Raw genomic sequence first — 24,382 nt, forward strand, 5'->3', positions numbered from 1 at the left:
ATTACATGAAAGTGCTCTAAACGAAACCTTTCCATATTCAGTCGTCAAGGGCCCAGCCAGGCTGTCACAGACGGCTAAAAGTCTTCCATTGCAATTCATCATTGATAACCCCACCGGGTGCTCCAACAGGTTACTGCTTCCCCAGCCTGAGGTCTTCCCGAAACTATTTCAATTGAATTTCTATTGATCGTGCCTTCCTCACATAACGAAGAAATCGCCTATCCTGCAGTATGCAAGCCGATTCGCAAATGACCTCATGTACATCGCCGCTTTATGCTAGAAGTCGCCTTGACATTCATCAACGGTTCGGCAGAGTGAAACCGACGCACAGATGAGCACAGATGCACATCACCTGCGCGATACTTCCGAATACCAGACATACTGTGGATAAGTCTCCAGAGTCGACAAGGTCGTCTGCTTTGGTCTCGGCGACCTCATGTGCGATTATCCAGATGAAATACTCGGCGAGGATAACGGGGCACTGAGATGATACGCACGACGGCTAATATAGCATGCAGAACCAATTCAACTAGCTGGCATACTTGCCAGATAGTCGGGCGACAAGGAAGTCAAGATATACGCATGCGACTCAAATATATCATATATCGCGGGGACAATAAAATTACATCATGGCGAAGATGTAGGCCACAGCCGAAGGCCGGATGACCCATTGATCTGGTGAGAGGGCTGGGTCATATAGAGGCACATCGAAAAATGGTGCCGGGACGAGTAGAGTATAGACTCATCTTTGTGCCAAACCAAACAAACAATGGCTCTCCCGATATGCCCGAGAAGAAATGTGAGAAGGCCGATAGCGATGAAATCCAGGCAATCTTCTGGGGCTACTTACCCCTTAACCTGCCGACGAAGGTCGGCGTATGATGCCTTCTCGACGTCGCCCCATTTTTCCTCCATATAATTCTTCATCAAATTCCAACAGGCCTCAATAAGGTTCATATCTGGGGAATATGGAGGCCACTCAACAATCGAAACCTAGTTGAAAAGGATAAGAACCAAGGCCAAGAAGGTCATTCGCCGGGTTTTCCTTTTTTTGAAAGATTAACGAATTCGACAAGTTCTAGTTGTTTTAATTCGATAATATGGGAGGACGACCAGTTCGAAAGCCTCTATCAGTCCCGCCGGCTTTGGCTGCAATACGAATTTGGTCTTTCGTAAAGCCAGTAGCCTTCTGGATTTGCCCATAGCTCATTGAGCCATCAGAGCGGAGGATTCGGACTCGTTCACATTCTTCAGCAGTTAATTACTTAGTATGGCAGTCTTTTGATCGGGCCATTGCAAAGAATGCAAAGAGGAGTGTAACGCGGAGCTAAGGACGCTGTACTAAACCCTGTGTTTCGAGTTGCAGGCTATAGATTTTGTCATGCATCGTTATATGTCCGCGCTGCATATCACATTCTTTGATGCGGCATTGAAGGAGACGGCGTATGCGTTTTCGCGCAAGATTCTTGTGGATACTTCGCTTAAGATTTGGGCTGCGGCGTCGTCGGCTTCGCCTATGATGGGGGCCACGGTGCACGGGGACAATGCATGATGTACAGATCAGTATGATTTGTCCCGGCTTGTGGCGTGTGGCTCGGGGTTTTATCGTACTGTTGATATGCAGGCTGCTTTGTTTGTGGCGGTGGAATACCTGACGCAGCTGCAAGAGGAACAAGGGCTGGGGCCTTTATCAGTCAGAGCAGACTTAGTTTGTGTCGTGGAAGATGCGAAGACTTGGTGTCTGAGGTGCATCGAGTCGGGAGAGACTAATATTAAGGGGTACCTACACATGTGTATCATTGGCGGACAGATCGACGGGCTCAGGAGAGGCCGAGGAGAGGCCTAGGTGTGGAAGGGATCCGGAAAGTTGTGTTCAAGGCTGCGGAAGACCCTTTGGGGACGTGCTTACCCATATTGGAGACTATAGTGGCTCAGGGGCAGGAGGCAGCTGACAGGAATACAGATGGGATTTTGAAGATGTTGTTTGGTTTGACGCCTGAGGCGATGGAGGATTGGGACTTTTTGGTAAGCGAAGAACCTATTTTATGCGTGTATTGAAGATATTGATGATATAGCAGATGTCGGTTGCTTTGTTGAATCCTGCCAATGTAGGTACCATGGATTGGGTGTTTCATGATGGTATAAATCAAGGGACGGCATTTACTAAAAGGCAGCTTGGTCATTCCGTCCGAACAATATATAGTACAAGGAGTGAAAAGCTTTGATATCGAACTCCCATATCGTCTTAATACTCGCTGGATAATGGATCTCTGTCTCCAATTGGCATGGAGATAGTGGTCGATATCCTTTTCTTTTATATGTTCTCGCCTGGTAGCCCCAAACTATTCTCAGTCGCCTCTGTGAATAGTCAACCTTGTTGGACCTAAGGCTATTACACACATGGCCACCTACCGTACGTTATGGGCCAATGTGACCACCACCCATCGTACCACACAATTTCTGCCTGTGGTACAGGAATCGTTCATTTTTATCTATATAACGCTCTTCATAGATTATCATATATTCAATGCAACAACATTTGCCCTCCAGTCCAATAAACCTTCCAATTAATTACATCTATATCGCCGTAACTCCCTGTGAACAATGGTTTACAAGTTCAATGATAATATCATAGAAAGCGTTTACTTAGGTGCCAAGTAAAGCGGCATGAAGCGCCTTAGTCGTAGCATAAGATGTAGCACCGTTTGCTGCGTGAGGTCGTTTCCCACCTTTGTATAACGTCTACAGCCAACAGTAAGTTAGAAGCTATTTATCTATTGACAATGCTGTGAAACTAAATTTCATGAGATCTATATTAATTGGTGAATCAAGTAGCTGCGCAGGGATAATGAGAATCGGAAGGTGTGATCTAGTCCGTATATGCCAAGGCACAAGCGACGAAGATTGGTCCTTGTGCATATTGTAGAATTCACTTTGGGGATAGTCACTCTGTAATATTGAACTCTGCTAGATTGAGGGAATTTGTGCATCTACCTATTGGTGCAAAAAATGACTTCGGCCGACTGCAGGTCATATATTTCACCAGGGATTCAATGTTAAATTTCTCCATATTAAGTCCAGAAACCCTATGAAGCTTTTTATATTTCCCACCGTGTCCTGTGTCAACTTGATTCGACTTTCTGCTTCGCCAACCAACTTTACACCACATCTTCGTGCCTCTACCCACAGTAGTCAAACAAAATGCAGCTCAAGAACACCGCCCTCCTCATCCTCGCAAGCGCCTTCGTCGTCTTGGCCAGTCTTCCTCGCACCTTTGAGCTCCTCGCCTTTAAAGATGAAGTTCAAGTCGGATGTGTCAACAACCGTGGAAATTTCATAACCAACCACTTGTACTGCATCCCCTTCAACTCCAACGTGACCGTTGATCCCACCACAATCACGGCCTACAATAAGTGTAGCTGTGCTGATGGCATGCTCAACTGCTACAACCCTCAGGGTGCTCCTTCTCTGTTCACGGTAGGTGTAGAGTTGTTAATGACACCTGAATCACTTGTTCCAGCATGGAAAGGCTAAATTCAGATGTTCCAGAAATCTGGTGCTGATATGTCGCTCGATGGCTTTGGTACTGCGTTCTCGGTGGACTCTTGGCCTGTTTCCACAGATGAAATCATTGGAGTTCCATTGAAGGTTGGCATTGGTATGAATGGCACAATTATACTCCAGGTCAAGGCAGTCTCGGGGTAAGCAAAGATACCGAGAATAAAAAAGGATGAAAACAAAACAATTCTCAAGCAAGGGATGCCGCAACTCAATGACTTTACATTCCCCGTCATCCAAATAAATCAATGTGATCTCAAATGTATGAACTTGTTCACCCAGTCACCAAAACTGGTTAATAACTTCAACTATACCCAACACCCAATTATCAACCCAGTTTACCAGTCAGCTAAACAGCTTACCCTCTCACACACTTTTCACATGGCACAACCATGATTAACAAACAACATCTGTTCTAGGTTGCTGATCAAGAAGGCTCTGCTGGTGGAAAGCCGACTTTAATGTATATCATTGATTGAGACCGGCGATATTCGTTCACAGTGGGCTGGTTTCAGCTATTCATTCCTCTGAGCAAAGAAACTGCCTCTAACGCTGTCAAGTCGTTGAAGCACTACCATGGCTCTTTTTCGTCTCTTCTTAACCGTCTTTTTTTCACCATAACCGACTCCACCAGCCACTTTCGACAGGAATGCATAGACTCAACCTCCTATCCATTCCAGATGCAAATTGGACCATTCCTCGAAAATTCCTCGACCCTTGCCATGCGAAAGCTTACACAAAGTGATTGTCTCAGACCATCAATGGGTATTGTAAGGTACAATGACGATGGTAGTAACTACCACGACGTGGTGTGTAAATACGCCGTTACCCCTCACCACATATCTGCCTTCTGTATAGGGGGCCTGGCCAAGTCACCGCCCCAACCTTCTACACCTCTACCATGTTTTCATATATGATGCTAGATCAAATGTTAGTTTAATGATCAGTTTCATCACATCAGAGGTGGAACTCTCTTCGACCACCGTCGACCGTTCAAGCCGATATGGCTAAAGCAACTCATGTACATTATGAACGTTGTGGGCCTTATTCATATGGAGATCGACAGTTTGCATCGAGATGTAGAGGACAGAAACCTACTGGAAATTCCAGATACGGATGGCATTGTATTGTTTGACTTCGGTATCGCGGTGACAAGCTTTATGACACCTATGTCAAGGGCGTCGTCGTCCGGCTCAGACACTATGATGAGCATGGACACGTAGCTTGTCAAGGAAGCTCAGGAGAAGATGATTTACAAATGACAGGATTGAGCCATACCTGTAGTAGTTTCGTTGCCTGTTGCGGTTTCACAACTTCAGTTTTGTGAAGGCCTTCTTTTCTACAGCACTTACCGTGTTATTTGGTCTCTCACATGGAATGGAACCTTGTCAGAATGACTGCTTTTGTGACTAGGCAAGGCGAATTACGGAAATGTCAACAGAAAGAAACCAGGAAGACGAGTACATCTGAAGTAGCCAGACCACCTTACGTAAGAGCAGAGAAAATAGCAGCGAGTTACTCGTATCAATACCAACAGGCTAAAGTCAGCTTGTTTGGCTCATGATGTACGTGCCCATCTAAGTGGAGTTCCTTTTCCCGTTTACCATTACAAACTTGCTAATACACGGAGATTCCCCCTTCCCCCCTTCCTCCCCCTTTTTAGATGATATACCCAGTATTTTACAAGCCTCGAAAATTCGTGTAACGCAGCCCAATCATTCTATGATGGTCTTTACATCTCCTCATCCAACAAATTACTAACCTTCCTCTGCCTCAACTTCTTACCGCCCTTTGTCCGGCGTTCCGCCGGTGCCGGGCCCCGACCTCCTAGACGACCCGTCTCGCCCACAACACCCTTCTTCTCGCTCGCCTGGAACAGACCCCCAGAATCAGAGTCCAGGTTGATGACTCGGACTTTGCCCTTGCCCTTAGCCGCCTCTTCAGCCCTGCGAGCTCGAATACCGTCGTCAGCAGGCCCGACGCCGCCTTTGCCGAGCCGGATCGCTCGAACGACGCGAGTTTTTGCGCCCAGAGCCCAGAGGTCGCCCCACTTCGTCTTCCGCGCGTCGTGGTAGGCTTGCCTCGAAAATGACTTGGGCACGGTCCACCGCTCGATCATGCCGGCCGGCGTGCAGAGATCAAGCGTGACGTGGCCGCGACGTTTGAGTGGTGGCTGGACGTTTCGTGGTAGAGATAGCGGGTTGGGTGGTTCGGCTGCATGTTCAAATCCGGCGAAGGCGGCTTCATTGACGTCAAGGCTGTCCTCGACTGATGCTGGACTTGGCGAAGAGGATGTGACTCCCCGCTGTACAGCGACGAAGGAGAAGTCTACGTCCTCGTGGTTGTGGTGGGTAGCGCCAAGAATCCTCTGAAGGAATGGTGGGCGGATGAACCGCTGACTGAAACGGCAGAAATCCTTGCGCCCATGGGCGAGACCAGGCGTTGAGTACATGGGACATTTCTTGTGGGTTGTGCACGGGGCAATGATCATGCCGGGTTCGCGGACGCGTTGACGCTCGAGCGGCAGATCGTCGGGTTGCGGGTCAGATGTTGGTGACTCGATAAACTCGTTAATGAGGCGATGGCGAAAGTCAGCTACTGCTTCGAAGCCGCGCGGGTGACCCTTCTCGAGGACGATAAGGATTCCTCCGTCGGGTGAAAGCATCTCCCAGATGTTGTCAAGTAAAGCTCTGCGTTTAAAATCTGTTTTCGTGGGCATTATGAGGTGGGATGCGATGATTATGTCGTACGATTTCCGTAGCGGCGACACTTCGCTATCGTCCATCTTCTCGGCCAGTACGCCGGAGTGGAGGTAGTCTGGCAGACGCGGGAGAAAAGTTGTGTTGTTTAAGAAACGTGATACTCGGTGGCGGAGGTGATCGGATCCAACCACGACCGTCTTCTTCCCAGGAGGGCCCATGGCCGCCTTGCCCTCTACACCATGAAGCAGCTCCCACTCGGTCTGCAATACTTGCTCCCAAGCAGCCAATCCAGCTCCACCTGCACCCGCATCGAGGACACGGGGGCCTTCGCCATTGCTTCTGCTTAGTAGCCCCTGTATCCATTCTGGCCCCATTCGTTTCCGAATTTCCACTAGAATGCTCATAACCGAGGCATACATTCCTGGGAGATTCGTGGCGATGAACGCGTCTGCCTCGATCTCGCTCATCTTATGGTGCCCTGCCTCCATTGGTATCGGTTTCTGTCCTTGACTCTTGCCATTTTGAGGGGTGGCAACCGAGTGAGGAAGGCCAAGGCCTCCAAATGCCTTCTCAGCTGCCTCCTTGACGTGTTTGATATCAGTGCGACCCAGAATCGTTTGGATTGGGTTGATAAACTGGGCTTTTGGAAAGTGCATTGTACTTGGATTCGTCCTCCATTGGCCAACCTCCGTAAGGGCGTGGACGCGGTGGTGTGGGTCAAACTCGGGATCTGTCTCGCCCTCGTCTTCCTCTTCATTTTCCTCCTCTTGTTCCGCAACCTCATCCACGACCAATTCGTCTTCGGGTTGCGCTTCGATTTCTTCGGTTTCGGGACGGAGCAAACTTGCGGTTTCAAAGTCCTTCTGCAGCTTCATGAGAGCATAGAACTCTCGCTTATTCTTTGCTACTGCTTTGATGTAGTCGATACCGGCATCTGAAGGCAGTTCGAACTCCTCTGCCTGCGCTTCTGCATCTACAACATCCTCCGCCTCCAGCGTCGCATTCTCCGGGTGGTACGGAATTTCCTCGAGCTCGCCCTCCTCGTTCTCCCTGAACAAGGCATTCTTATTGTTCACGAGGATGTACTTATGCGTTTCATTGAGAAGAGCCTTTGTGATGGGCATTCCCACGTCTTCTGGCCTCGTTTCTCGCAATGGCGGGCCATAGAGCCGGGTGTATAGCTTCAATTCCTCCTCGTTCAAGTAGCCCTTTGGTAGCGTATTGCCGAATTGATGTTTCGCTTGTCGCACAACCAACTCGATATCCTCTGTATTTTCTGGACTTGCGAGACGTTTTTCGGGTTTCGCATCTTGACGCTTGCGTTTGGTTGTCGAAAACGACCGGTTCGTGGGATTCCTGGCTGTTCTCGACTTTAGGTTGGGGAACGACGCCGAACGTTGCGATTGCACAGGAGTATTGACGAATCCGTTCTCAAACAAGGTTAAAAGCTGCGCTCTACAATTCGGGCACGCCTTTTGCGCCTTTCTAGCCAACAGCATCTTTTTCACATGTAGAGAATGTGACTATCCAGACAAAATCAAACTTGAAGTTCATGAAGCAGTCTTGAGCTTGCCTCTGAGCTTTGCGCCAAAGATGGGAAATTTTGTTGGAGACAGGCCCGTGCTGGATTAGTGTAAGATCATTAGTCTAGCCAATCAAACCCACCACATTCATCATCACCAATGCAATCCCTGCTAGCTAGAGCTCATCAGAGACCATTCAACCATTCATCGACTTTCAAACCACTTCAGGTCTTCCAGTTCTATGTAGTATGGGACATCGTCATACTCCTCGAACGACTGGTTCCAGCAGGTCAGTGAGATCTTTACAGCAATGCCACGGTGTAGTTTGTACCTGTTCAATTCATGTGTGGCAATGATTATGTTGGTAACTAACACACCGAAGTCGCAACTTCTATAACCACGAACTTTAGATGTTCTTTCATCTGTAATTGAAACGCCTTAATACACAAGCACCCCAAACGTCAAAACTAGTGATCGCTGTCTAGCTGCCTCCAAGGTCTGCCAACGTCTTGACACCATTAGTGGGACGCTGGCCCGGCGAGCCTCCAGCCTTCTGTCCACCTGCGGGCCCTCTCGCGGGTGCAGTTGGTTGTCGAGGCTTGTGAACGTTGAAATCTGATTTTTCCGCTGCCTTGTATGGGTCAAACTGCTGGATATTAGCCATCACTGTACAGAGTAGGGATGTCAAGCCAGCACTCACAGAGAACAGAGAAACCAAGTAAAGCCCAAAGAAGGTCAAGATCGCGTTAAAGATCTTGAAAGAATCCAATCTCCATGGCCGGCCCCCTAGACTTCGACCACCGCCCGGAGATCTCCCGAGCGCTGGTCCACTTCCACCCAGTGTCCGCCCTGGTGTCTTGAATACAGCGCCGGGTATTGTGGTACCCGCGAGCTTGACTGCCTTCTCGACGGCACTCGACAGGGCGGGTGGGCTTCCACCTTCGATCGTCTCGATGACGGAGCCGTTCTTGAAGATGAGGAAGGTGGGCATAGCCTTGACGCCGTGGGCGGAAGCGACGGATTGTTGATTGTCCACATTGACCTTGCAGAAGGTGATCTTGCCTGGCTTAGAAAATTTGGTCGATAGAGATTCGAACGTCGGTGCCATCATTTTGCAGGGGCCGCACCAGTCGGCGTAGACTATAGAGTCGGTGTGTTAGTTGCCAGATGGCTGGGGTGGACTGGAGGGGTATTCAAGGGACGTACAGTCGGCGACAACGATGGTCGACGATCCCAGGATGCGCTGCCAGTCATCTTGTGAGCTGATGTTGACTGTTGCCGTCATTTTGGCGGTTACGACTAGATTTGGCTGAAGAAGGTGACGGTTAGGTGCAGGTAGGTCGATGAATGCAACCGCTCGGATTTATCAGAGAGTTTGAGTGCCTAGGATCAATGCGATACTCGGTACAGCTGTCCACTTGTGACCCACAATGGAAGGTGACGGCGAACCGGAGGCTGACGCTACGGCTTTAAACAGCAGGCGGTGAATATAGCTCTCATGGTGTAACCCGGCAGAATCAGCTCTTAACCAAAATTTGTTCAATTGAGCGGAGCAATTGGAGTCGGATTTTCAAGTGCCGGTGAATGTCTGAAGTCACCATTCAAGATGGCATATTACGAGCAAGACAGGTCAAAGGTCAGTAAAAGTGTATAGCTCTATGGATCATGCCTAATCGAAAACAGAAGCGCAAGGTTTCGAGGGATGGCGAATACGTCGATACCTCCAAACCCAGCGCATTCTTCCAGCCCAGCAGCGGTCGTGAATGGTCGATATCGATAGCGATTCCCGGGAGCGTAATTCTTAAGTAAGACATTAGCGCCTCCCCTCTTTACCGCATCAGCTTACCTGTGCAGTTGTCGTCGAGATGATCAACGATACCCTGTCATTGGACACTTAGCCCGAGCGCTCGCCGTCTTCGGCATAGACGAAATCGTAATATTCGACGACTCGCCCATGGACAAACGCCCGCGCAATGTCGACTCGTTGAACTACACCGGCGACACAGACCCATGCGGCTACATCGAACACCTTCTCAACTACCTCGAGATACCCCCGTTCATGCGCAAGACGCTCATGCCACTACACCCAAATTTGCGGGGTGCTGGTCTATTGCCTAGTCTAGATATCCCATCGCATCCTCATCCTTCTGAATGGCTCCCATACCGTGAAGGAGTGACCGCAGGGGAAGATGGAGGGGGAACGCTTGTTGATGTCGGCGGAAAAGAGCAGGTGTATATTGCCGAGAAGATCTCGCCTAATACGCGCATCACGCTGCAAATAGACGAGAATGACCCCTCACAGGCAAAACCAGTGCATCCCGATGCACCGCGGACGGAAGGGGGATACTATTGGGGCTACTCCGTCCGACGGGCAAATTCGCTCTCTGCCGTTTTTGAGGAATGCAAGTACGACGGTGGCTACGATATGAGCATCGGGACATCAGAACGCGGTACACTGATACCGGATTCATTTCCGGAGAAGAAGCAGAAGGATGCTGCTAAGTTCAAGCACCTTATCATCATCTTTGGAGGACCTAGGGGAATCGAATACGCTGCCGAGAACGACCCAGCGCTGCAAGAGATGGGCATCATTCGAGGCAAGACCAAGGACTTGTTTGATCACTGGATCAACGTTTTGCCTGGCCAGAGTAGCAGGACGATCCGGACGGACGAGGCAGTGTACATTGGTCTTACTAGCCTGCGAAGGATTTGGGACGGACGGTGATGACCAAGGAATTATTATATCTGGTCTCACAAACTGAGAGCAACATTCTAGCCTCTAAATGGTCAGCAACTGACGCAGATAGTATTGCAGTATTTTGAAAACGACTAAGTCGTCTCACCGGTGCTCAAAACAACTGGCCCAGGTGCAAGCGGCATCAAACTAGGACGAAGTCCGATGTCATTCAAGTTGCTGGATGATACGATTTCCAAGCATGAAGTTTCGATCGACAAACTAAATGTTTGCAGTAGAAGCCGGTGCCAGTGTCTTGCCAAATCATAGACTTCTATCAGTCCAACACAACTCGTTTTACCCTGCTTAAATAATTAATGCTTCTAAAATGTTGCGGCTCATTCACGTCCAGCATGTGAATATACTGATTGGTGTGGGCCGATGACTGAATGTGGCTGAACCAAGGCCCACCTTGACCTTCAAATTAAATAGCATGCAAGTTTACGTCACTCTTGTTCCCAAGTGCTATTGGCTATCCACACCCGCCTTTCAAGTGGTCATCCTGTTACCTTTTATGAGTTTATGCAATTGCATTTCCTCCCAACCAATCATTCAATAAAATGGTCTATGGAGCGGTAGCTAAGTGGTATAGCGTGGGATTGCAGTACTGGTTGACAGTCAGCAATTATCCTAAGGTCATGAGTTCGATCCTCATTCGCTCCTGTTTTTGATTTTCTGGAAGAGGAATATTTTTGCCAAGTCTTACTTACTTACTTACTTAACTGAAATTCATGAACCGTTACATTACACTTCTGGTTGCACAACATCAACCAAGTACAGTCAATAACCATCTACACATGCGAAGTTACCGATCAGTCCCAAACGCCATTTCGGGCTTGCGCCTAGGGACAGTGATAATCGAATGCACAATGTCACATGTCAGCTCAGAGAAAGTACAATCTGTCCAAACTCGATACAGCAAGGTCTTCATGCCCCGGACCCGTCCTGGATCCTACCCTCAAATTGCAACCATGCCTAGGGGAATAATAAGGCGAAGTTGGTTCCGGCAAGCACACACCACCCGTACCAGTCTTGCAACAAACTTTCCGAAGAGCTGCAGGCGATATTCTGTATTCATGTCAGTTCATGGCCGCGGCACGTTTCTGGCCTCATCTCATTCCTACATCTGATGATCTCGCGAGGATCGCAGCCAAGCAGGCGGAGAATCATGATAGTTATAACAACGAGGACGGTCAAGGCGAAGGAGAAAAGGAGAAGGAGAAGAATAAAGAGTAGCAGATCGTGAATCATGATGAGCAACGGGACCTAGAAGCAGGGATAGAGTAATCCTTGGCGTGATGATGTACTGGACTTTGATATGAGAACGGAAACCTTTCTTCGATGAGCTGAAGTGGTGTGGATCGTTACCCGACTGTAACTAAACCTCTAATAGTCTAGCTGCGTAAACCACTAAAGAGTCTGTAAGGGTTTGTGCTAATAAGTAAGTCCTGCTGCGGAGTCCTTTAGCAATAATATCGGGGTCTGACGTATGGAGTATAGTGCTTTGGGGTAACTGAAGTATTCAAGTAGGGTAACTGGGAATAGAGTCGTCAAGGCAGTTTGCCTCACCAATGGGTTAGTTAGATTGATGCTTAGATTGATCACTGAAGTAGAGACTGTCTATCTATGAAATGCCTGGGAGTCCTGTCCCTTTTATATCCATTCCCTCCTTCACTGATAACTGGGGCCATTAGATCCTTCATGGATACTATTGGTCCTAACTGGATATGTTGGATCATTTCATATCCAAATGATCCACCCTTATAAGTCACGTGACTTGTGATCCTTGCACTAGCTGGCTCCTCCTGCAGCTAGCCACTCCTGTGTGACTTTCTTTGTCCTGTATCCACTGGGGCCTGCCATCGGGCCTGTTGCATTGGTTAGAATCGTAGATTCGTAACAGCCTGGTTGGTTTAGTGGGTTAGGAACCAACGGTTCGTAACAGTTCTGTATCTTTGAAGCTATCGCGATCGAAAAAATACCTTGATTTGGTAGAGATACGGTGGTTTCAAGATAAGCTCGTCGAGAAATTGGTCAAATCGGTGTCCCGGCTAAATCGGTGTCCAGCACTAACTTATTTTGGTGAGCTTACACGAATCCAAAATAAGTAAGGTGTGGCACGGGTAATACAAATAGGGGCTAATGCGGTCAGGTTAGTGCATGGAGTTCTGTTACCTCACTTCGGGGCTGTGTAGTGAGAAGGACCGCAATTTGAACTTCGCCAAGCTCCATCGGCTAATCAAATCACAGGTACTAGTGACTGATAGCACGAGGCATCAGCTCCTTTTACTTTGTACAAATGTTGAAATGGCAGTCGCCATGCAAATCACTGGGCAATGCAGCACGTCAGCTATTATGGGACATGCGCGACCTGCCGTGCCACATGGCACTGCGCCCTGCTAGGCTGCAATTGTAGCACATGGTCTTCGCAATATCTTGAAGCCATAAAAACACTGCATGGAACCTATTGTCGTATGTCGGATAATCACGCTTTCGAACCCCAATAACGATATACCACCAAACATCCTCTATCATTCAACCACAACACCACCGCTATGAATACAGATGTGCTCCTCCGTCGTATCAGCATCATATCGTTGCCACCGGCCTTCATCCTACTTCTCGCACATGGAATAGTATCAAGTTACGCGTTTCCAGCCCTTGGCATACTCCCACTGGCATGCTCTGCCTTCCTCAATGGGGTCCTCCTATACCGCGACAAACTAGCCAGCACCGGGTCTCCTATTCAAGCCCTATCACCATCAAACGTCCTATGGGGTGATACCGCGCTTGCCATCTTCCATATTTCATTCCTGATTCCGAGCTGGATCTTTTTGGAGGTTGCCAACGCAAGGGGTTTGATTCCGTTGGGGACGTATGGGACAGTATTCATGATGATTGACTTGTAGGTTCTGCCATTTCTCTTGAAGCGTGTGGCCTGTGTAGCTGACAGTTTATGACTAGTGGTATTCACACGTACTTTGTCGTGACGGGGGTTTGGCACATTTTAACATCTTCTAGCTGCGACTGCCAGCATTGTCGCAGTGTCATGGCCAGGGGCAGTATCCTGCCTAGATATGTATCCGAGTACACGCCGCTTAGCGAGGCCGATGACGAGCAGGACATTAGTCCTGATGTTGAGGCGGGTACTTGACCACATATAGATTAGAGATTTGGAAATATCAAGGCATAATCTCTAGTATACTTGCGACTTGCCGGCGTTCTGATAAAGAGCGAGATGCAGTATAGACGGTATGCGATGGATTACATATTCAAAGCATAGGTACTTGGCTCCATAATCACCCATACATAATAACAACGCATTGGATTGAACAGAAGCCGCAATCTATTAATTTGCTGCGTGACTACTATACGTGGTGCCATGGTTTACCAATAGGTTCCTAGTCTACAATACTGAAGATTCACTTGGTACAGTCATCACCATTCCATCCTAGAAACTTCAAAAACTTCGACTGGCCCTCGGCCACAGGAAATAGAGCAATCCATCAATGGCTGTCATGAAGTTGCTTTTGCACCTGCTCAGACCAAATTTGTCCCGGGTGTCCACGCAAACCTCATTCCTCCACTTCGACTCAAGTTGCTCGTGTTGAAGCCGTTTCCCAAAGATATCTTGGTCTTTCACATCGTATATGGGGAATTCGTGTGGATCAAAGATGTGTTTCCCAGACTAGCTCATAGTGTATTCCATGTGTTGTTGCCTCCAGATTTGACCACAGTAGTGCGCCACGTTTTGCACCGCTGCCTTTCGCGCAAAGGGACCAGCTCGCCACTTTCAAGCAAGTATTTGTTAGAGGATGACCCAAATCCTATTTCCATCAGTATTGAGGTCTATGGCAGTGCTAATGGCCTCCTGGGCAGAAGACTATTTTAAGTAGAGATATGTGAGGAAGAGGTAATGCAATGGGAAAATAATTGTCTGATATGAAGCACTGTGCCCCAAAGTGTACAGTTTTGGTCCCAGGATGAAAAGAAGTTTGGTAAAAGAATGTTCACCGTGGCCGCCAACCCAATGCGTAGCATTCTTTGCGGCTTTTATTTTTCTCATAGCCCTGACAGGCACAGTGTGGTCATGTTACTCCATGAGGTAACACATCATGGATTTCAAATCTTGTTACTTCACAACTGTGATAGATGTCTTCACGGGGAATATGAGCTTGTTTGGAAATAAGGGAAGTAATAGGAGTTAGTTGAGTTTCTGCCCTCAGTGACCGCTTTAGATCCGCTAACGGAATTTTTTGTCTACCCTGGACAAACATAATGATCACCTGCATGTCTTGCCGACTAATTGCCTACTAGCATACTATTCCCGTTTTGGAGAGATCCTACCATCCTGCCCATTAGGCTTTAGGGAACCTTGCTCCAAACCAGCCATGATGTCACTTAAAACCGGCTACCTCGTTATGTATAACGCCATGTCTTTCCTGTTATGGACGTATCTAACAGCTGAAACTGTCTCCTCGGCAGCATCGCTTTATTCCCAATCCCGCCTATCGGCTCTCTACATTTTCCTATCTCCCCTCCTCGCAATAACCCAATCCCTCGCCATCCTCGAGGTTCTCCATGCGGCATCCGGACTCATCAGGGCATCGCCTCTGACCACGGCCCTGCAGATCGGCGGGAAGAACCTCGTGGTTTGGACCGTCATGCTCAGGTTTCCGGATATCATGAAAACCGAGCAGGGTATGTTGGGCTTCTTGGGATGTGTGATGACCTGGGGTTGCTCGGAGATGATACGTTATGGATTCTTTGTGGTGCAGTTAACTAGGAGCGAGATGCCGAGATGGCTGAAGTGGCTGAGGTAAGTGATTAATAGGAGACATTTTTGTGTGATTAGTTGGCTGACAGTTGTATTTAGATATAGCGCATTCGTCATCCTGTATCCTCCAGGGCTTCTGAGTGAAGCGTGGCTTGTCTATCTCAGCTTCGCTCAGGCAACCGGACTCAGTTCTGCTTACAGGGGGTACCTGCTTGCTGGCTTGCTCAGCTATATGCCTGGTATGTTAGAATTTTTGTTCTCGTTCTTTCAGCCATTAATAAGACTTATCAGCGGGCTATTTCCTCTATACGCATATGCTGGCGCAGAGAAGACGTGTTCTCAAGGATCCTAGTCAGAAGCGGTGAAGTTTGCCGCCGGCTCGCGTTGCACAAATGATCAGCTAAAATATCAAGATCCGAAGATACTATGGAATCAGGGGGTCTCGGCTAGTAGTTAAAGGTCGAAAACTTTTATTCCTGTCAGATAGAAGGGGTGACGTGACCGACCAAGATTCACGTGATTACCAGCCACTGGGACTTAGCCAGAAATCCCTCTGCAGAGGAGATCACAGATAACACACATAACAATCAATCCATCACACAGAACGGTCACATCGCAAGATACGTGAATATCCAACAATAGGTCTCTCTGGCTAGGCGACTTTTTCGTCAAGATCGATGTATTCCTAGACGCTTACGGCTTCTATACGCTTACGGAATTATGTCTAGTCCTTCGGAGCGTTATAGGCGATTATAATGGATGAAGACGTTATGAACATCGCGAAATTAGTAAAGATACGTATATCGATTAATACGTAGTTGCTCTTTTGAGTATATAAGACTCTTAATTGTCGGATATTCACGTATCTTGCGATGTAACCTCATTATACCCTTGATATAACGGTAATCTGACCGTTCGGTGTGATCAATTAATTCTTATGTATGTTATCTGTGATCTGCTCTGCAAAGGGATTTCTGGCTAAGTCCCAGTGGCTGGTCGGTCACGTCACCGTTGTATCTGACAAGTTTGACGAGGCTCTTGGATGGATTCTTTATCATCTTAAAGCAACAAAATGTCAGAGAACAGAATGCCATAGGCACCGGTGGGACACCGGTGGGGCTCTGGTGTAGGAATGTGCGAGTCATGACACGATATGGAAGTCTTGGTTTGCGGAACAATCGGGGAAACTAGTGCTCCGCGGCTACGACGTCGGGTTCTAGCTATCTATGTAAGGGGCGGAGGCCCGGGAAGAAGATAGAGGGAGAGTAGAGATCAATGCATCACCGTGGGCACCCCTACCTGAGACCGCCAGTGACCACCCGGTATTACGTAGGAGGGACGCCCGTTACTCCCCATCACTCTGTACTATTGCCTTCGGCCTAGCCGTACCCTGACACAAAAACCCGCGCTTCCAATAACACATGATACAGTACGCACTGTCGGAAAATGAATTCTGCTGACTTTAATACGATCTTTGAATCCCCGTTATCAAGCGAGGCCTGCATAATATGCGCAAATCTGCGGAGGATATTCATAGATAGAAAGTTCTATGTTAATCAAGGATCATTCAATAAAGTGCTTGAAACTCCATGTTTAGGCCATGATTCCTTATTACGCTTAATCCGAAATGATTTTGATAAGCGAAATCCGAACCACTTTGCGAAGGGTGATAACAAGACGAACAATGAGGACGCTGAGGGTGCTCATGGTGAAAATGATGAGAAAGCCGAGAAAGGTGGGGAAGATGGGAAAGTAAGAATAGTGAGGAAAGTGAAGGAGATGAGCTGGACAAGAAGCTCGGTCTTGGACCATATGATCTCGCATTCGGTTGGGAGCATTCTGGAGGCGGCAGAACCCCAGTAATCATAGTGCAGATGGCTTCTACGGGCTTACACTGCTGGAGCCGCTGCTGGCGAGACACCGTAACAAGCCCAAGACACCTGGCTATGGACGAGTTCTCGACCCAGACTGGGTTGATTTAGAATTGGCTAAGCGATGGAAAAGGGACTGTTTTATCCAACACGGCGAGAAGTGCTTTAATCCGCTTAGGATCCGCTCTGTATCGCCCGCCTGGCTCATCGACGTCGTTGAGAATTGCCTTGTCCCCGGTGCAGAGATCCCTAAATATGTGGCGCTGAGTTACAGATGGGGTGTCGTGGCTGTTTTTCGCACGAACCGCTACTTGCTGAAGACTCTTCAAGAGCCAGGAGCACTATCGCAAAGCCGGCTCGGCGCCTACATGGCAATTCTTAGGCATACAATAGGGCTGACCCAAGCTATCGACGAGCGTTATCTCTGGGTAGACGCAATATGCATAGCCCAGGACGATGAAGCGCATTGTGCAAAAGAAGGTGCCATCTACGCCTCGGCGAAGCTGACAATTGTGGTCTCCGATGGGGACGCCATGGACGGGATTTTAGGCCTCAAGGGAATATCGCCACCACGAGAATTCAACCAGAACGTTACTCCCGTATTTCAAAACGAGAAGGTTATCTTCCGGCAACAGCCTAATTTTCGATCAGCAAGCTCGCTATACTTCTAGCGTGGCTGGACCTATCAGGAGTTTTATCTCTCGAAAAGACGCCTTACGTTTGCGAATAGCCAGTTGCGTTGGCATTGCACTTGTGCCGATTGGCATGAGGATCTCATACAGTCTGAAGACACACCGACCGATCAGGAGTTTCTGGATCGCAACCTTTCTAGCGTGCTAACAGGACAGCCGGACTTTTCGGCTCTGAATATAATTCTTAGTGAATACAATCAACGCGAGCTCTCATTCCCGGAGGATGCACTACCGGGTATAAGTGGTCTTCTCGCCATTCTTAGCCGCTCGTATGAGGGTGGATTTCTATTCGCTTTGCCGGAGACGTGCTTCGATTCTGCCTTGATGTGGCACACGCCCTTCTACGGGTCCATGGAAGAACGGAAGGATTCTGGCAGGACAAACTTACTCGCCTTAACGTCCCGGATCCCTTCGTGGTCGTGGATCAGTTGGAAGTGCTTCGGGTTGCACGTCTTGGATGAGGAATCATTCCAATCCTCTCTCAAGGATCCCCGGACCAGTCCCATTACTCAATGGTACACCCATAAGACCCCAAACACAACTACAAAATGACCTATACGATCACATTGGTTCCGCTTGCGGGAGAAGTTTCGGGACTTTAAATATGAGCTCCCTGAAGGCTGTACAAGAGAAGAGCACGACGAGACCAAACACGGCGAACCACTCGAAGGTCTCGGGCAACATATCTACCGTCACGCCGTCACAGCTGACAAAACTTTCTAGCTGCCGGTGCCGATCACCATCATTAACGAAGATATAGAGTTCTTCAGCCCGTCGCAGACGCCGTGTATATCGTGCGTGATCAAGCGCGGGTGGTTCTCCGCCGCACAGTTCCCGAGTAGCTATTTCTCAGACCACGAACGTGGATGGAACGCTCACATATTTATTGTTGGCTTGTTGGATGGCAATGGAAAATATTGCGGGCAACTATATCTCCAGAGAGCAGACGATATCTCGCACTTCCCAGACGCCGACTCTGGCCGCATCTTAGAAGTCGAGCTCGTTGCCATTTGCCCCAGGAGAGATATGGCCTCCAAAGCTAGGTGGAGACCAAAGGTTGTGGAGGAAGGGGACGTAGAAAAGCCAACTTACGCAGAAGTCTATGGTGTTCTTTGGGTGGAATGGAATAACGTTGCGTACCGGAAGGCTTTGGGTGTTGTTGGCAAGGATGCGTGGGAGGGCCATAGTTTGGAAGATGCTCAATTGGTTATGGGCTAGTCAGGCTTAGCAGGTGAAGCTATCAGCGAATTATGGATGACTATATAAATATCTTACATACAGTACCGTAAAGGCCATGCTGTGAGTTCTTATGTAGCAACAGACGAATAGTACATCAATTTCGCTCATTTCTGTAAGCCATCCTGCTAGGAAATAACTTACCACTTACCGTGATCTTATGTACTAAAAGCAGTCTAACACACCGCTTATTGAGATAAAGGAGGGCTGCTTATGGCTGGCCTTAGCTATAGCTTTTGGGTATAACAATGCTAGTCAGCAGGTCATGGGCTGCATGAACGTCAAAATGGGCTAGCGGGGTTTGTTTCTAGGCACTGTCCATGACTGCGGGTAGTCACTAATAGTCTCAGGTAGGGGTGCCTAGAATAGTTTATTAATCTCTAACCTTCCTCCATCTTCCTAAGATAACTCCCTTATATAGATAACCAGAGCCCATATTCGGAGTAACAGAGCCCTACTTGCTTCGGTTTTTCGGTATTCTAAGACTTTCATATTAGGCAGTCGGCTGGTGTAGTTGGTCACTTCGCTGGTAGATAAGTCCCGATTTGAGCCTCGCCCACTTGGGTCGGTGACGAGTCGCGGGTTCGAATCTGTTACACGCAAAGGTGGTCAAAGATTTGTGAGGTTGTAAAAGCATGACATTCTATCTAGTCCTATGGAGCACGAAGGTTGGACTTAGTCCCGAAGGGCTAAGTCACGTGGTAACCTTGGTGGTCTTGGCAAAGCCCACCAAGGTTGCCTAACAAGCAATGAGAAAGTTAGAAAGCGATTTCCTGTTATTATCTTAGCGCACTGTACTGGTAAGCAGCAAAACTCTACGTAGAATATACTCAGAACAATATTCCCAAAATCGTTTCATTTAGTTCAAGTTATAAATATCCCATTATGCTGTACCCACCAGTTGGAGCCTCTCTCCAGCTCCCCATCCCTGCTCAGTCTGACTGGCCTCTTATTATCCCACTGATTAGCATTCCAGATATCGTTTCTCGGCCATAAACACTATGAAACGCTAACTTGATTTGCGTAGGGAACTAGAAGAAATATAAAGGCTTCTCTAGAACAAACGACCGAAGCGATCCATTACCGATCCCGAGCAATTCCATATCTGCAACGAGACTTCCCAACGCCAGAGTTTTAGGCTGCAAAATCGTTCAAAATCGAGCAATGTAAACTCGCAGAGTACTTACTATGTCGTCTTTAACGTCCCCAGAGGCCAACGCCTCAATATTCGCCCGTGTTGTTGTTAGGTGCGAATAAGCCACAGTGGCTTGCTGGGCCTTAGCCTACGCAAGGGTCAGCAATGTATAAATAGGCTGATGTGACAACCTTATCTTGAGGAGGGGTAGCGATTATGATACGTGACCCCATGGGGGGTGACCCTATAGCTATAGATAAGATAGATTAGAGCTATAAAAGAGCTCTGCCAGGCCAGAATAGCTGACCTGGCCATCCTTTCCCAATACAACAATTCACACCCCATATGCACTCGCATCAGATTAACTTGTCGTATTTGAACCCCCTAAACCCTAAACTACACTGCTAGTACCGACCTAATGACCAGCAACCGACTTCTCTCCAGCACTCTCGTCCTTCACTCTGTACTTGAATGCCCGTGACAGTCGTATAAAGACGAGGTCAGCCCAGGAGATTAACTATTTCTTTTTGTATTTCGTTGATGATACTATACATGGAAGCCTACGGCTTATGAAAACAGTAGGTCCGAAGACCCGAGGTATAGCGGGCTAAACTACCTAGTCCTACATACAAGTATAACCCTGTACTGCGAATTTGTATCCTCCGTAACTATTGTTGTTTTCCCTCGCACCATCAGCTTTCTGAACTTAACACGAAGATCAAGTTCAATATCGGTGTAGGGCTATGGATTCTTTTAAACTCTTTCCCCCATCACTTTCGCAGTGGGCATGCGTGGTCCCTATAACCACCGCCGGATTCAAATGAGATTACATATACAGAAACTACGCAATATCTACTTGGCTATATACTCTGACCTGTCTGTTACAAAAACCAAAAGGTACGGCTGCAACCTTGGCCTACGGAAGCAAGTCATAATCTTGTGGGTTTTCCATGTAAAACTAGCTACAATAAAACTGTTCCCGGCTACTTTTAATTGAATCTCAAGACATCTCCTCGACCGGACTTGTACCCGAGAAGTTACTGGCGGACCGGCGGGGATGGACTTGGCATCGCTCCGGGTAAATAGACAAATGCGGAGTTATAGCCAAGTTTCGTGCGGGGGAGACCCAAGTTAGGTCGTCAACGACATCTTACTTCTCCTTCTCCAACTCCTAGGTAGAATTTGTTTTTATCTCCAAATTATAATAACTTGATTGCTAAAGAAACTGTATATTGCATCATGCCTCCAATCCGCAACCCCATTCTCCCTGGGTTTAACGCCGACCCGTCCATCGTGCGGGTGGGCAACGACTACTACATCGCTACCTCGACATTCGAGTGGTACCCAGGGGTGCAGATCCACCACTCCACCGATCTCGCAAACTGGGACTTGGTCGTCCACCCGTTGACGCGCAAGTCGCAACTTGACATGCGTGGTGACCCGGATAGCTGCGGCATCTGGGCACCGTGTCTCACGCACGATGGGGACAAGTTCTGGCTTGTCTATACAGACGTTAAGCGCAAGGACGGGTCCTTCAAAGATACGCCCAACTATATCGTGACGGCACCGGCGATCGAGGGGCCCTGGTCTGATCCCGTTTACGTCAACTCGTCGGGCTTCGACCCGTCGCTATTTCATGATAACGACGGGAAGAAGTGGTTCGTAAACATGCTGCAAGACCATACGCGCCGGCCGCGGTTCTTCTCGGGCATTGTACTGCAGGAGTTTGACCCCACGGCCGGGAAGCTCGTTGGGCCGAAGAAAAACATCTTCAGGGGTACCGATCTAGATTTGGTCGAGGGGCCACATTTGTACAAGCGGAATGGGTGGTATTACCTGCTGACGGCGGAGGGAGGAACGGGCTATGAGCATGCGTGCACGCTGGCACGGTCCAGGGACATTTGGGGACCTTATGAGACACATCCGCAGAAACACATCCTGTCATCCAAAGATGCGCCATCTGCCGCGCTGCAGAGAGCTGGACATGGGGATTGGGTAGAAGCACTGGACGGAAAGAATTACTTGGTGCATCTAACTGGCCGCCCAATAACAGAGAAACGTCGGTGTGTGCTTGGCCGGGAAACAGCCATTCAGGAGGCGTACTGGGGTGATGATGACTGGCTTTACATCAAGAATGGTCCTATTCCATCATTGTATGTGGAAGTCCCGGGAACGCGAGACGAGAGCAAGTACTGGAGCGAGCAGCGGTATACATTCGACAGCAAGGCATTGCACAAGGATTTCCAATGGCTGCGCACACCCGAGACGGATCGCATTTTCACTACAGATGCTGGAAAACTCACACTCTTTGGCCGCGAGGCTATCGGCTCCTGGTTCGAACAAGCATTGGTTGCAAGGCGACAAACACATTTCTCCTATGATGCCGAAACGGTGGTTGACTTCAACCCAACGGACGAGCGTCAGTTTGCGGGACTGACGGCATACTACTGCCGCTACAATTTCTTCTACCTCACCGTGACAGCGTTTGGAGGACAACGGGAACTGCTCATTATGACATCTGAGGCGTCGTGGCCAGAGGGTAACTTGAACATGCCGTTTGCCGAGCCTGTGCAGATACCCAAGGAGGGGAAAGTCAAACTGGCGCTCACAATCAGGGGTGTGGAGTTGCAGTTCTTTTATGCCGTGGGTGACGAAGAGTTGAAGAAGATCGGGCCGGCCTTTGACGCGTCCATACTTTCCGATGAATGTGGTGGTCACCAGGTCCATGGGAGTTTCACGGGGGCGTTTGTGGGTATGGCGTGCTCGGATCTGAATGGGACGGCACTGCCAGCTGATTTTGACTATTTCGTCTATAGGCCGGTGAAGCATGAGAGTGATCGGTATGAAATTTGAAGTAGGCCGATAAAAATGAGAAATGGCATACATGTCAGAGAATGAGAGATATTATTCAATGTCGTATTTGCTGAATGAAACAAATCAATGGTAGGTGATATATGTCTTTGCACTGATTGGCTGAGATGAGTCAGTCGCCTAAAGTATCTGGACGAGCATCTTCAGATGCGTTCCCTAGCCGGCTAATCTCATGAAAAAGGCGCGGAAATCCCATTCGTTGCTATAGGGAGAGTTCCCGGAGCGTGAAGGGAGGAGGAATAGACAGCTTCTCATCAAACTCAAGGTGTTTGACTGCGGCGCGACGTCCACATATTTCACACCCCCGTGTAATCAACAGTAGAGGATCTCTTGGATGGCCTCCTCTACCACGCCCGAATGTTTGTCTTCGCCGAGTGCTACGGAATCGACAAGCTTGTGGCCCTGTCGCTCACCAGCTGCACTAGACTTTGATTTCTGTCAAGTCGTATGAGAGGGAAACCGGAGTTTTTATTGAGCTACTAATCTACTGCTACGAGGAAGATGTTTCGGAGAACTTGCGAGCTCTTGTGGTTCTTTTCGTTGCTTGTCATGTCGAGACGTTGTGGGTCAGAGTTTCCAGGAGCTCTGGGAGGAGCATGTGGAGTTGTCTAAGGCTCGGAATGGGGAGTTGCAGGCTAGGTTGGAAGAATACAGGAGTCGTTTGGGGAACAGGCCATTTTACTATAGGAATCAAGCTGGACTCAGCGACTTGCTGCTGGAGCCGTTCTAGCATGATGAACGGTGGCGGTTCGATGGCAATGTCTGGGCTGCAAAAAAGCAACAGCAACCGGCATGTATAGCACATTATGGATCAGAGTCCGAAATAAAGCAAATGCTTGGCAAATAAATCAAACTAAGTCAAAGTGAAGCAAAGACGACATATCGCGCCAATGTTTGCAAATATAAACGTTATAGTCCGCCTTGTTTCCTTTGTTCGAATTTGAACCTGAACAGTCCTAGCTGGAAAGAGGTAAGAGGTGCGTCTGCATCGCCGGAACAAGCAGGATCGATCACCGCTAACCTCTACACCAATCTTACACACCGCATTCGTATCTGACAGTATCAGGGATAGATATATAAATCTACCAATCTTATCAAGATACATCTCAAACTGTAGGAAAGATGACTGTGTTTGATTACATGATAGGTGCTTCATCTGCTCGAGAAGTCAACTACATCACCACTTGAACTAAGGAGATTATAAGGAGCAAAAGGCATAGGGAAAGTCTCCCGTAGTTAGTTTGTAGAGTTGAGTCGAATGCGCTTGAAAGTAAAGGATTTAA

At 48.4% G+C, this 24,382-nt stretch overlaps 10 protein-coding genes and 1 non-coding gene across 11 annotated transcripts; 9 read left to right on the plus strand and 2 right to left on the minus strand.

Annotated features, from left to right (window-relative positions):
• Positions 1-1,381: 1,381 nt before the first annotated feature.
• BCR38DRAFT_357615 (uncharacterized protein) lies at positions 1,382-1,846 on the plus strand (the record flags this gene model as incomplete). Its single annotated transcript, XM_040857121.1, has 3 exons — positions 1,382-1,531; positions 1,565-1,612; positions 1,661-1,846. 3 exons carry the CDS (start codon positions 1,382-1,384, stop codon positions 1,844-1,846), a joined length of 384 nt encoding a protein of 127 aa, XP_040709309.1.
• A 1,355-nt stretch (positions 1,847-3,201) lies between these two features.
• BCR38DRAFT_415222 (uncharacterized protein) lies at positions 3,202-3,705 on the plus strand (the record flags this gene model as incomplete). The annotated part of the gene is made up of 2 exons (XM_040859010.1): positions 3,202-3,477; positions 3,550-3,705. The coding sequence occupies 2 exons, from the start codon at positions 3,202-3,204 to the stop codon at positions 3,703-3,705; spliced, it is 432 nt and encodes a 143-aa protein (XP_040709310.1).
• Positions 3,706-5,055: 1,350 nt separating this feature from the next.
• Positions 5,056-7,841, minus strand: BCR38DRAFT_453359 (mitochondrial small ribosomal subunit Rsm22-domain-containing protein). The gene has a single exon (XM_040861584.1). The coding sequence runs from the start codon at positions 7,757-7,759 to the stop codon at positions 5,291-5,293; it is 2,469 nt and encodes an 822-aa protein (XP_040709311.1). The 5' UTR covers positions 7,760-7,841; the 3' UTR covers positions 5,056-5,290.
• A 423-nt stretch (positions 7,842-8,264) lies between these two features.
• Positions 8,265-9,068, minus strand: BCR38DRAFT_357663 (thioredoxin-like protein; the record flags this gene model as incomplete). The annotated part of the gene is made up of 3 exons (XM_040857124.1): positions 8,265-8,429; positions 8,484-8,923; positions 8,990-9,068. 3 exons carry the CDS (start codon positions 9,066-9,068, stop codon positions 8,265-8,267), a joined length of 684 nt encoding a protein of 227 aa, XP_040709312.1.
• Positions 9,069-9,334: 266 nt separating this feature from the next.
• Positions 9,335-10,820, plus strand: BCR38DRAFT_479364 (putative RNA methyltransferase). The gene is made up of 3 exons (XM_040863146.1): positions 9,335-9,419; positions 9,467-9,588; positions 9,638-10,820. Exons 1-3 carry the CDS (start codon positions 9,390-9,392, stop codon positions 10,506-10,508), a joined length of 1,023 nt encoding a protein of 340 aa, XP_040709313.1. The 5' UTR covers positions 9,335-9,389; the 3' UTR covers positions 10,509-10,820.
• Positions 10,821-11,086: 266 nt separating this feature from the next.
• BCR38DRAFT_t383 lies at positions 11,087-11,180 on the plus strand. Its single transcript has one exon. It is a non-coding gene; the product is annotated as a tRNA-Cys (tRNA).
• Positions 11,181-11,226: 46 nt separating this feature from the next.
• On the plus strand, positions 11,227-11,992 carry BCR38DRAFT_453362 (uncharacterized protein). Its single transcript, XM_040861585.1, has 2 exons — positions 11,227-11,585; positions 11,642-11,992. The coding sequence occupies exons 1-2, from the start codon at positions 11,249-11,251 to the stop codon at positions 11,761-11,763; spliced, it is 459 nt and encodes a 152-aa protein (XP_040709314.1). The 5' UTR covers positions 11,227-11,248; the 3' UTR covers positions 11,764-11,992.
• Positions 11,993-12,711: 719 nt separating this feature from the next.
• Positions 12,712-13,858, plus strand: BCR38DRAFT_479365 (uncharacterized protein). The gene is made up of 2 exons (XM_040863147.1): positions 12,712-13,422; positions 13,482-13,858. The coding sequence occupies exons 1-2, from the start codon at positions 13,073-13,075 to the stop codon at positions 13,669-13,671; spliced, it is 540 nt and encodes a 179-aa protein (XP_040709315.1). The 5' UTR covers positions 12,712-13,072; the 3' UTR covers positions 13,672-13,858.
• A 958-nt stretch (positions 13,859-14,816) lies between these two features.
• On the plus strand, positions 14,817-15,932 carry BCR38DRAFT_453366 (protein tyrosine phosphatase). The gene is made up of 3 exons (XM_040861586.1): positions 14,817-15,336; positions 15,394-15,533; positions 15,586-15,932. Exons 1-3 carry the CDS (start codon positions 14,909-14,911, stop codon positions 15,657-15,659), a joined length of 642 nt encoding a protein of 213 aa, XP_040709316.1. The 5' UTR covers positions 14,817-14,908; the 3' UTR covers positions 15,660-15,932.
• An 808-nt stretch (positions 15,933-16,740) lies between these two features.
• BCR38DRAFT_415228 (uncharacterized protein) lies at positions 16,741-19,075 on the plus strand (the record flags this gene model as incomplete). The annotated part of the gene is made up of 4 exons (XM_040859011.1): positions 16,741-17,046; positions 17,147-17,782; positions 17,837-18,372; positions 18,628-19,075. 4 exons carry the CDS (start codon positions 16,741-16,743, stop codon positions 19,073-19,075), a joined length of 1,926 nt encoding a protein of 641 aa, XP_040709317.1.
• A 2,301-nt stretch (positions 19,076-21,376) lies between these two features.
• Positions 21,377-23,144, plus strand: BCR38DRAFT_453370 (glycosyl hydrolases family 43-domain-containing protein). Its single transcript, XM_040861587.1, has one exon. It carries the CDS (start codon positions 21,468-21,470, stop codon positions 23,079-23,081), a length of 1,614 nt encoding a protein of 537 aa, XP_040709318.1. The 5' UTR covers positions 21,377-21,467; the 3' UTR covers positions 23,082-23,144.
• Positions 23,145-24,382: the final 1,238 nt, after the last annotated feature.

Source organism: Pseudomassariella vexata (genome assembly GCF_002105095.1).
Source record: "Pseudomassariella vexata strain CBS 129021 chromosome Unknown BCR38scaffold_32, whole genome shotgun sequence".
Lineage (NCBI taxonomy): Eukaryota > Fungi > Ascomycota > Sordariomycetes > Amphisphaeriales > Pseudomassariaceae > Pseudomassariella > Pseudomassariella vexata.

Coding starts and splice junctions, on each gene's coding strand:
- BCR38DRAFT_453359 (XM_040861584.1), bottom strand. CDS start 7,759: ATGCTGTTGGCTAGAAAGGCGCAAAAGGCGTGCCCGAATTGTAGAGCG.
- BCR38DRAFT_479364 (XM_040863146.1), top strand. CDS start 9,390: ATGGCATATTACGAGCAAGACAGGTCAAAG. Junction 9,420..9,466: donor ACGAGCAAGACAGGTCAAAG/GTCAGTAAAAGT, acceptor AATCGAAAACAG/AAGCGCAAGGTTTCGAGGGA. Junction 9,589..9,637: donor CCCGGGAGCGTAATTCTTAA/GTAAGACATTAG, acceptor TTACCTGTGCAG/TTGTCGTCGAGATGATCAAC.
- BCR38DRAFT_453362 (XM_040861585.1), top strand. CDS start 11,249: ATGAACCGTTACATTACACTTCTGGTTGCACAACATCAACCAAGTACA. Junction 11,586..11,641: donor GAAGAGCTGCAGGCGATATT/CTGTATTCATGT, acceptor TCTCATTCCTAC/ATCTGATGATCTCGCGAGGA.
- BCR38DRAFT_479365 (XM_040863147.1), top strand. CDS start 13,073: ATGAATACAGATGTGCTCCTCCGTCGTATCAGCATCATATCGTTGCCA. Junction 13,423..13,481: donor GTATTCATGATGATTGACTT/GTAGGTTCTGCC, acceptor GTTTATGACTAG/TGGTATTCACACGTACTTTG.
- BCR38DRAFT_453366 (XM_040861586.1), top strand. CDS start 14,909: ATGATGTCACTTAAAACCGGCTACCTCGTTATGTATAACGCCATGTCT. Junction 15,337..15,393: donor AGATGGCTGAAGTGGCTGAG/GTAAGTGATTAA, acceptor AGTTGTATTTAG/ATATAGCGCATTCGTCATCC. Junction 15,534..15,585: donor CTTGCTCAGCTATATGCCTG/GTATGTTAGAAT, acceptor AAGACTTATCAG/CGGGCTATTTCCTCTATACG.
- BCR38DRAFT_453370 (XM_040861587.1), top strand. CDS start 21,468: ATGCCTCCAATCCGCAACCCCATTCTCCCTGGGTTTAACGCCGACCCG.